The 11759-nt window shown below is 40.0% G+C and overlaps 1 protein-coding gene across 1 annotated transcript in view; it reads left to right on the top strand.

Moving 5' to 3' along the window:
• Nucleotides 1–11759, top strand: part of LOC146635124 (low affinity immunoglobulin gamma Fc region receptor III-like) — a 114186-nt gene continuing 102427 nt past the window's right edge. Inside the window, exons 1-3 of the mRNA XM_085345939.1 lie at nucleotides 1–31; nucleotides 3984–4019; nucleotides 4145–4405. Of these exons, the coding sequence (XP_085202065.1) occupies nucleotides 1–31; nucleotides 3984–4019; nucleotides 4145–4405 (328 nt within the window). The remainder of the gene's footprint in view (nucleotides 32–3983; nucleotides 4020–4144; nucleotides 4406–11759) is intronic.

Here is an 11759-nt window from a genome sequence, read left to right as displayed (position 1 = left end):
ATGAAGGAAACATCTGTGCTGTGTCTGCTCTGTAAGTAGAATCTCTGTGTTTGTTTGAATTCTTGTACTTTGACTGTCTGCTCTCCTGATAACTGATGATGGAGGAGAAGACATGAAAAACAAATCAGGCTGAATTCAAGTTCAAACACCACGAGGACCAACTGCAGGTCTGAACTGACTCTTTATCTTTGCTCAGGAGTCGAGGACACACTGGTTAAGAAAATTAATGCATGGATGGATGGATGGATGACATATGCTAGCAGCTGTCTGTCAGCTTTAGGTATGTTTTATTCAGTTTTATTCACCTTTGTTATCCAAACTTTATTAAAAAAATATTGCTGGTGTCAAGCTGACACGAGCTTGGAAATTAGAATTGGCTGGGCTGCACTATGAATTCCGGGATAGGTTGGGCCACAAAGGATACACCCCACCCATTAGTCAAATCTAGGGAAAAGGAGGACGCATTTGTCCCCACATTTGGAGCAGTCTTCGAATTTGGATAGCCTTGGTCACATCGCTGTGATGTAATTGCCTACAAATGCGGCCGTCAAAGCATGATGCCCCTGAATTTGGACACAGCAAACCTGCATGCTCTGCTGACAGTGTTGGGAAGGTTACTTTAAAATGTATTCCACTACAGATTACAGAATACATGCCCCAAAATGTATTCTGTAACATATTCTGTTATGTTACTCAATGTTATGTAAGTCAATCAGAGTAACGTATCCTGAATACTTTTATCATGCTTTTTACAGCTACATGAATGTACTATTGCTGTGTGATTTATTACTATTGCTGAAGGCTACTTGCCATACTTATACCAAATAGATTTTTAAACATTAATATAAAATGAGTAACAGTAGGACTGACATTAGGTACGGCTGCACTTTTTGCAGTGATCTCGTGATCTCCGCACGTATATAAAACAGGTCTGCAGCTCTAAACCGTAGTAAAGGGACGTCTGGCTAATACGTCGGGTTCTGTGTCGGACTCGTAGCCAGGTTCGTATTCTGTTACTCCTCAACACTGTCTGCTGAGCAGCCCTGTCTTATTGCTCCTGAGCATAGTATCCTAAGCTGCCTGAATCTGAACCTCTGGGGCTTGAGCTGTCGACAAATCCTCAGGCAGTGGACCCTTCAGGTCGGCCCCTTAGTGTCTCCTTCTCCACCAATGTGGGGTTCCTACCATGCCACCAGATGAGTCAGATCACTATTGCTAACACCTGCTGATAGGTTTGTAGCATAAACCTATTCGCTGGAACGTTAAGACAATATAATTACACTGCAAGCAAGACGCAAGTAGGCAAACTTCTTCATGGTACTCGTGCACGGGAGAGAACCAGACAAACGCCGTTCCTTCGCTTGACCCCAGTAGCTCTCGTCCGTCCTCCCGTAACACTGTCCTTTTATTGAGGTTACATGAATATGCATAGGTTCATTAACTGTGTGTGTGTGTGTGTGTGTGTGTGTGTGTGTGTGTGTGTGTGTGTGTGTGTGTGTGTGTGTGTGTGTGTGTTGCTGATCAAAGGGTCAAACATCCTTGGTCAGGAAGAGGGTAGACTAGACCCCCCCCGGTGAGGAAGTCCAGCAGTTCATCTAAACAGAAAAGCACTTAGACTAGAACAGACGTAGCTACGTTAATCCTACCATAAAACAATTAAAACAAAATGCGACCTCTTCCCGTGCTCCCAGGATGTAGGTGTGCATTCTAGTGTGGAATGCACACCAAGCCTCTGTAGCCTGTTAAAGATCACACAACTTATCACTACACAATTGATTATACACCTCTAAGCATCTATGGTTAAATATTTCTAAGCATAAATGACAATCAACAATGCAAACTCTAACACCTGCCTCCATCCGAGGGGTCGTTTTGATGCATGAGTTCAGTTCTTTGATCATTAAACCTACATATATGGATCAGAACTTAAGGTTTGACTCTCATCATGCACTGGAGCACAAACTGGGTGTCATCAGGATCAGGACGCTACAACACAGAGCGAACACCATCCCCACTGACACAGCGGCCATGGAGGCAGAAGAACATCACTTCAAGAAGGCTCTGAGTAAATGTGGTTATCCCAGCTGGACTTTTGTCAAAGCTGGAAAGGCACCTAAAGAAAGCTCCAGCCGATCCAGGAGAGAAGGACAACCGCTGCCCAAGCAAAAACCTGTAGTGATCCCATATGTGTCAGGAGTATCGGAGCAGCTGAGATGCATTTTTTCTAAACACCGTGTCTCTGTGGCTTTTAAACCCCAGAACACACTGCGCCAAAAATTGGTCCACCCCAAGGATTGGATCCCCCGACACAAACAGAGTAACATAGTGTACGCTGTTAAGTGCAGGAGGATTGCCAGGATTTATACATCGGGGAAACTAAACAACCTCTGGCAAAGCGGATGGCACAACACAGAAGAGCCACCTCGTCAGGCCAGGACTCTGCAGTCTATTTACACCAGTGGACACTCTTTCAAGGATGAGGATGTACACATCCTGGACAGGGAGGAACGCTGGTGTGAGCGCGGAGTAAAGGAGGCCATTTACGTGAAAAGGGAAAGACCATCTCTGAATCGAGGAGGGGGCCTAAAGGTACATCTTTCGCCATCTTACAATGCTGTGATTGCAGCCATTCCCCAACTCTCTGTGAATGGTACTCATGGCCATTCATCAGTGGTCTTTGATCAGTGGGTTTTGGTCAGTGGTTGTTGATCAATGGTCATGAGAATTTGCATAATTATGATGAAGGAACTGAGCTCCCAGCCCATTGTTCCTTCAGTGGGCTGGTTTCAGTCATTATGCAAATGTACTGTTTATAAGATTGAAACCTGCAGTCAGCTGAGACTGAAGAAGTCACTTGGATGAGTTACAAAACGTTTCTCCCACAATCAACTATTTGGAGATTGCTGTTTGCTCAATTCACCAGCCTTCCGAGTCTCTTCTTTGATGATGACCTCCTGAAGGGCCCTAATAGTTGCGTAACTATTTTTAAATCCCTGTAGAACTGGAACCACGTAAGCTAGTGCAATAAAAAAAAATTTGCATATGAAACCGGAGCAGTTGTACTTACATCTTATGCCATCAGCTTGCCCTTCCACATATAGATTTGCAAAAATTGCATAAAAAACCCTTGCAGCAACAAAAACACAATATTCCAGAAACACGCTTTGCCGATTCGATCATAGCACTTCCTACGTTGGAATAGATGTCAGCGCGAACTATCGCATGTCCGCCATTATCTGATGTCATTTTGCAAAAAAGGTAGTTTTTTACCTTCAGGGCCTTATAAGCCTATACTGCTGTTTTTAAATGTCATGTTTTATGCTTTTGTGTATCGTTTCTGGGATGCTTAGAACTCAAATTGCACTGCTGGGAATAGTTTATTTTGATGCATATGCTGTTTTTTGCAAATTTGCATTATAATATTTATTTTCATTTTTCCTGCAGTAAATAAAAATTGGCGCATCTCAAAAATAAAACTATGAAGACATTTTTTTGTAATTTATGTAGTTACTATGCACTCATATCATTAAAATGTGGGATATAACGGTTGAATTGATGGATAGCAACTTGAAATGATCCCAAAAATGGCACTACAGCATGTAAAAATATAAAGATTGAGCTCTGGCGGACTTGGTTCTATGGTAGATCTTAAATGGTTAATGGAAACTTTCTAGGCTTAGGCATGAATATAAATGGTTACAATAATCTAGCCACATGGAAAGAAAACAATAAATAACTGTCTTTAAATTTCCTTGATATGAAACTGAACTTGGACATGTTGTGGTATGTGGTTTAGTTGCATCAGTGCCAGTAGGTGATGGTTGACGTAGTTTGTATCTATTTTTAAGTTTCTAAGTTTCTTTTTTTTTCAGTTAAAAGGGTTTAGTTATTGGAAAGAGGGCGCTTCCTCAGTTTGTCAGCTGTTTGTGTGGAGTTGTTCTTTATGTTCACCTCAAATCAACCTGAGTGTCATTTCTCTTTAGTTCTGATCTCACTGCTGAGCTGCACAACAAACCAAGGTCAGTAACCTTCTTCTGTCACAGTTTAAAACTGAGAAATGCTCACTGATATGACCTGATTGGGTTCATGCTTCACAATGTAAAGTACAACAGATCATCGCTTTTTTTCATTGTAACCCTCACAGCTCGTCTGACTGTGAGTCCCAGCAGCTCTCAGTTCTTTAAAGGAAACTTTGTGTCTCTGAGCTGTGAGGAGGACGACAGCTCTGCTGGATGGACTCTGAGGAGAAACACAAGCAAACGACAGAGGACCCAGTGTGGAGATGGGTGGGGAGAACCAGCTGGTTCTTCCTGTGACATCAGTATGATGATTCATGACAGTGGAGTTTACTGGTGTGAGTCCAGAGAGGGTCCCATCAGTAACATGGTTAACCTGACAGTCACTGGTAAGCTGAGTGTGTGGAGTTAGTGTTGATGAAGCTGTGTGTAAATGGATGAAATGCTGTAGTTTGTCTCTGTGTTGAGGTGGATCAGTGATCCTGCAGAGTCCTGTCCTCCCTGTGATGGAGGGAGATGACGTCACTCTGCTCTGTAAAACAAAGACCACTCCCTCCAACCTCCCAGCTGCTTTTTTCAAAGATGGTGTCTTTATTGGGGATGAGACTACAGGTCACATGACCATCCAGCATGTTTCCAGGTCTGATGAAGGCCTCTACAAGTGTGACATCAGCGGTCATGGAGAGTCTCCATCCAGCTGGATCACTGTCACAGGTGACACACTCACCTGTCTGTGTTTCTGCAGCTTTCAACATTCACAATGTGACGACAACTTAATGACTGTGTTTGCTTTATTTTAGGGGAACAAACCACCACACCTCCACCTACATCCAGCTTTCTTCCTGTTCTCTCTGTGTTGTCATGTGTTGGATCAGTCTGTGTTGTGGTTCTACTGGTGTTACTGGTTCTGCTGGTGAGACGATGTGTTAACAGGAAACCTGAAGGTGAGACTCAGACTTAACATTTTTTACATGTGTTGGTTTATTTACACATGTATTATGATTAACTTTGTTTTGTGCTTACATTGCATGCAAAAGTTACTATCTTCAAGTTGTTACATCTTACATATATAAAATTGATTGATTGATTGAATCTTTATTTTGAACATGTTCTGCGTCTGAATTGTAATTTTCAAAACATCACCATGGATTGTAATTGCAAAAACTGCCAGGCAGAAAAAAAGAAAAGAAAGCTTCAATAGTGCAAACAACAGATAACAGTGGCAAAAACCTCCAGACGAAATAAACTTGGATGCTTCTCACCCAGCTTTGACAGCTGAGATAAACATTTGACTGACAGGGAAAAACTCTGGATCTGGATCTGGAATCACTCTGCTATCATCTGTCACATCCTCTTCTGTCACACCAACACTCCTGCAAGGCAGCACCATCTTTAAAATCCTTTGTCCAGTATATATACTATCCCCCCTCTGCATGTCCGAGCATTTCACATTTTACTTAAATTAATTCACACTTTTACAAACATGTTGTTTTATTTGATTTGTTTCTTTGTCAACAATTTAAGGCTAGAAAAGAATAATCTTGATAAAATATGAGTTTTTGTCTTAAAATTATTATGTGTTACTTTTTGTTCATTGTGTTTGTGGTCTGTGGTTAGCTGAAGCTAACAGCTCTGCAGTCGTCCAGCATCCTGTTTCTGATAGAAAGAAAACATTTCAGCTGCAGGTGTTTCAACACAGAGCTGTTTATTTAAAATAGGAATTAATTCCTCATATTAGACGAACTTATTTAATATTGTTTACAGATTGTTTTTTAACAGACTTCACAGTTTTTTGTGATGGGCGGCAACATTTTAAAACCCATTTAAATTCTGAATACACCTCTTATTACCACCATAATTTTGTAGTTTGTCTGATATTTTCACTGTCATCTTGATAATGGGAAGTAATGTTGTCAGTTATCTCAGGTGATCTATAACTGAAATGTTATGTATTCTCTGAAGGTTTTCTATAGTAGCAAAAACCTCTGTGGGAGCAGCTCTCCTATTAGCTGATGGTCCTGTGTGTCTTTTATTGTGCAGTGAGAGATTCAGCTGCAGTGTACTCATCAGTGACATCTGAGGACACCAGCTATGCAGAAATCATCATCAAAGAGATGCAAAACAATTCAAAGATGAGAGGTACAGCTGCGTCTTGTCTCCATCATAGTTCACTTCTATAACCAACAACTGGTCCTTTGCTTTAAGCTAAATGCTAACATTAGAACAGACAGCAGACAATTTAGCATTGTTTCTTTAGCAAAGAAATTAAAATGTCAAGGATGCTAATGAAATGTTGTCTTCTTCCTCCTCACCTCACATCTCATGTACTGAACAGAAGTCAGAAGCATGCATAAAAATTCTTAATTGGTCCTGATATTCTTTCCATTAATTATTGTCATCAGATTAGTCTTTTTACCTTCCTGTCTCTGGAGAGAGTCAAGAGCCGACTAAACAAAACTAACAGCTGGTTAAAAGCTTAAAATCACACTTTCCCCCGATAAACTGTGTGATAACATTCTAATATCATATTGCAGTTTATTCATTAAGCATCAGAGTCCATCAATCTTAGATCTACTTCAAAGTTGACAAAATGTAGATATTGAAGGAGTTAAAACTGAAAATACAGAAGATAAAATAAGCCTGTATGCTGACAATGTAGTGCACAAGTATTCAAACTCACCCACGTTCACTACCTCTCACCCTTTCCTCTTCCTTTGTCTTTGGGTAACAATAGCACATTTTTCCCCTGCATTCTGTAGCCAACAGTACCAGAGGCAGTCATGTTTAATCCTGACCGATCTGGTGTGCTCATTCTTAAAGATCAAAATGGTTAATTGCACTGGGTCCGCTTCCCCATGCCGTTCTCTCCATTTATGTAGACTTGACATCAGCACTAGCCTGTGACCGCCAAAACTGATGGAACAGAAAAGTAAGTGGATTTTGATCCACCATGCAATACCATCTGGAAAGCATCCAATTGGCAACAGCTTCATTTCACACTGCGGATGCAGTAAAAGCATACCTGAATAGAACAACACAACGAAATGGAGAATGGAGAATAACTTTGGTCATACCGATTATTGATTTTTTTAGTTCCTTTGATCAGTTAAAGGTAAAGAAACAGCTAATAAAACATTTATTAAAACACACAACCCATCTCAATCCAAAATTGAGACCAGGGGACAGAGTTGACTCTTGCAGGCATATTTGACGGTGTGGTAGCTCCAACTCCACCTAAGTAAATAAATGAAAATGAGGAGTTTTGGTATTGGTGGTTTTGTTTGGGCCAAATTTGATCTGGTGTGTTTGGGCATTTGGCAATGCAATAACTGGGTAATAAATCCATTAGCAGCCAAAATGTGTCTGGTTTTGATATGCAAAAGCTGTTAGCAGTGTGAATGTTCACACTAAATACAACAATTATCCTTTAATGCAGTGAAACAAGTCCTGCATGTTTAACCGCAGCAGCTACTTCCTGTTGTTGATTCTAAACTGTAGCTGAAGAAACCACCACAGAGAAATCTGGTTTTAGCCAATGGCAGTGTTCATTTTGTGAGAGCGTGTTTTCTTGGTGCTCTGTGGTGAAATGTGTGAGACTGCACTGAAAGGCCATGACTGTGGTTGTGCAATTTCATCATACAAACACCTACAAGTTTTATGCAATCAGTTCCTGTTCTCAGCAGAAAAGAAAAAAAGTGGAGAAAACTGTGAAAACCTGCTGCTAAGTGCAAATGCTATACGTTAATGTCTGCATAATCAAAAATAAATAAAAAACTGCCACAGATTTATTTCAGTAGTATATCAGTGCTGTTAGTGTAGTGTAGTAATTTGTGTGTTTATTTCTGCAGAGGCTGAGACAGGTGTTGTGTAGTCAGAAGTGAGAACTGAAGGTGCCTTCTGACTGCTGTAGAATCACAGTCCATCATTTTTCTTTTTCTTCTTCTCCATTAAAGGGTTACCACAGCAGATCACCTGTCTCTAACTCACCCCAGTATTCACTTATTCTACCTCACTTGTTAGATCGATATGCTGTCATAGAGATAAATAAAGATATCCTTATTATGCTCATCTCAGGCAGAAGAGCCACACCCACGTAAAGGACAGCCAATCAGCTGAATGTTTCATTAAAGGTCAAATAAAATAGAGAATGAAGACAGAGGCTGAAGAGAGTTCAGTATAAGATAAATAAAGATTTTTTATAAGTGTGAATCAAGCACAGCTACTCAGGAAATAACCAGATAAGTTTTATGTTAAATGTGAAGCGTATCTGTTATCCTGTCCTACAGAGAGGAAGCATAACACAAATTATAACCAAACTCAAATAAATTCAATTACAATGTGTTTCAGCCCAGTAACTTCCTGTCTTCCTACGCTGCTTATTTTTTCCACTACACGTGGGTCAAACTGGGTCAAATTTTACACACCCACACTCGCTTCACAGCTTCAACACAACTGTGCATCACTGTTCACCTTTACTGTCTGAAGCCTCACTACTTGTAGCTACATCTTGCAGCAGTGACGTGAAATAAAAGATGCTGTGACAGAGGAGGTTGTCAGACAAGACAAATAGCTAAATATTGACCAAGAGAAGAAATATCTAGTGGAAAATGTGGGAATGCTCCTACTTACGAGAATCATGTCTAGTGGTGAGGATTGATAATTCAAGGTTTGTGTTTTTACGTGTTGGTCTGTCTGAGAAATCTTCTGTGAGAAGTTGGAAACAGGAAATATTCGAATTTTAATTTCCCTGAATGCAGCTGATGCAAGTTTTTCAGTTTTGTGGGTTCCTCGTTTGAGTTTTATGAAGTTCAACAAGCACAAACAAGTGTGGGCGGCACAGAAGCACTGAGGTGTTCTCAGTAACATCTGAACCGTGTGATGCAGAGAGGTGGATTGATTGAACTACAAAGCTTGTAATCATGTTTCCTGTTGTTTGAACTGTGTGTGTTTGTGTTCAGACTTTAAACCAGAACCAGACGTCGTCTACTCTTCACTGAAGTAGTCCACCAGTCCAACCACTGACGTCCAGCTGCTGGTTTCTAACTGGTCCATTCAGAACTTCAAATCAGAGAACATCCACATGTTGTACATATTTTTATGTTTTATGTATTTTTTCACTTATTTAAACGAATATGAGTCATAACTCAGATCTTACTTGTGGAGTGTTAAATGTCTTTTTTTATGTTGTATATGAACCATATGAGTTAAGCACCTTGTTTATGTTTGCATAGAAATACTTTAGTTTCTCTGCAGGATTAATAAACTTGTTCTCTTTCTGTGATGTCAGATGGAAAATTTGACTTCTTCCGGTTGTGGCTAACTGACGCATGCTTTATTTCACAGCAGAAAACCATAAACATAACACTAAAAACAACAAAAGAACGACTATATATATAAAACAAACAAAATATTAAAACAAGCACACACAAAAAATCAAGCATGAAACCACAGCAGCAGAAATTTTCCAGTTGCTGTAAACTTCACAGAAAAACTTTATTACAGATGGAGAACTTCGCCTTGATGTTGTAAGTGTCACTGAAACCGGCCCGCAGCAGCTGACATATTAAATAGTAATAATAATAATAATAATAATAATAATAATAATAATAATAATAATAATAATAATAATATAGCACTACACTTGGAAGAGAAACAAAGCAATTTCACTATGTTAACTTGGATTACAAAGTTAGTGGTTATATTGTCTGGTGCCATCTAGTGGTAAAACATTAACAGTGTTACAGCGGAGCAGATTTTTTTCTTGTTTAATGAATGACAACCTGCAGGGTTTGATTCCATTTCACGTGACATGATGTGTGTGTACTTTGTAAGATGTGAGAGTTCCCTTGTGTCATTGTCATGGTCATGGGTTAGCTCATGCTTTTCCCCTGTAAACCTAAACTTAACTTTTTTATTGTTTATATAAATATATATTTTCCTAATGAATTTTAACAGAAAATATTTTTCAATTTACAGTAAACTAATTAAAATTAGCTTCCTGGTTAGTTTTTTTTTTTTTTTTTTTAAGTGAGGGGCATCCTGAGAAATATATTACCTGTACTTCCTGACCTTGCTCTCACTCATTTGTAGCTAATGTTTGCAAATCTATTGAAGTCAACAACTTGTGTTTTTGGGTAGTTCGTTTAGAGCAGTGTGTCAGCGCAGCAGCAGTTTAAATGATGTTTACAATGCAAAGCAAGAAAAAAGTGATGCTTACAGGAAGGACAGCAGAGGCCTGAAAGATGAAGCTCTGATGGACGAGTAGCTTGTGTTTTTATATGATGAAAATACTTGCTAATGCTGTATGTGTAAGTGTGATATACAGAAGCTCGTTCATTGGAAACAATTATTGAATGATGAATTCTTTAAATGATTGCTTTGAGTTACAAAGCAACCCCAAATTCAGGATTTGACTGAGCCATATGGAAAAGAAATGGGAAAAACTTATAAGTAGGGATGGGTACCGGTGTCCGGTGCCATGATGACATAAACGGTAGTAACCAGACCGAAAAGCAGCGCACATTTCGGTGCTTTATTTCAGTGCTTTTTGTTCCTGAGCTGTGATACACTTCTAGCCAATCATTTTACGTTTCCGAGGATAGTAGGCGGGTCCAGGTACGTACGTTCTTTTAGAGCAGAGCTACAGATTATTATTTTTTTTTTTTTTTTTTTTTAAGTGACATCAGAAACAGCAGCATGTGACATCACGTGATGGCGGAGCTTCAGTTCATCCTTTGTCATCTTTTTTTTTTACAGATTAAAAATGACCAAGTCGAAGCGGTCAAACTCTGGCTGTAGTTCACAGCAAAATATGAAAACTCAGCAGCAACAAGTGCTTTAAGCTGATACTGTGATACTGTCAAAGGAGGTAACACCTCGAATCCGATGAAGCACCTGGCGACGCATAGCGTTTTTTTTAAAAGCCGAGAAATGCGCCGTATTTGATAGCTTGCTGCGAGACCTCACACCGAGCACATCTACTGCGGGTGGGTTGCCTGTTATCGGACCCGGAGTTAGCAACATTCCCCAAAAACCCGAAGAGGAGAGTCCTGGCCCCTAGCCCTGCCAGTGTAGCAGAAATGATGACGGATGATGATGACAGCAGCAGCAGCCGTTCTTCTCTGCGTGAGTAGCTTAATGTTGTTCATGTGTAATTTATGTTGAGTAGGCTAACCACGTTATTACATTAATGCAGGTAAGGTGAACTAGCAAACATCATCATAGCTACATGTCTTCTTGTTTGATGGCAGATACTCCCTTCACCCTGGCCAAAAAGGCTAAAATGACCAAAGAAAAAGTGGAAAACAGTTAAACATGAGAGGTTTTTGGACAAAGTTGGTGTTTTTTCCATTGTTTAAGCACTGCTTCCAGCCTAGAGTGATGCCATATATGCCCCATAGCTGCAGAAAAGGCTAACATTGTTATCTTTTTATAAAAACCAGCTGAACATGGGAGGTTTTTGGACACAAAATTGTGTTCTCCATTCTTTAAGCACCGGTTTCAGCACTGTTTAAGCACCGGCACCGTTTCAAAAGTACCGGTTTGGCACCGGTATCGGATAAAACCTAAACGATACCCATCCCTACTTATAAGAGACTTGCATCAGCTTTAGCTTACTTCATATAGTGAATTCCTGGGCATCAACATCCACGAGGATCTGAGCTGGTCACACCATGTTGGTGTGATCACAAAAGCAGCAAGACAGCAGCTCTTTTTCCTGCGGTGCCTGAGAAGATTCGGCAT

The sequence above is a fragment of the Diplotaxodon limnothrissa genome, linkage group LG3, assembly GCF_057381915.1.
Source record: "Diplotaxodon limnothrissa isolate DT_005_m linkage group LG3, D_limnothrissa_male_GT1.1, whole genome shotgun sequence".
In the NCBI taxonomy this organism is placed as follows: Eukaryota; Metazoa; Chordata; class Actinopteri; order Cichliformes; family Cichlidae; genus Diplotaxodon; species Diplotaxodon limnothrissa.
The sequence above is the reverse complement of the archived record's forward strand: the minus strand, read 5'-3'. Positions and strand labels throughout refer to the sequence as shown.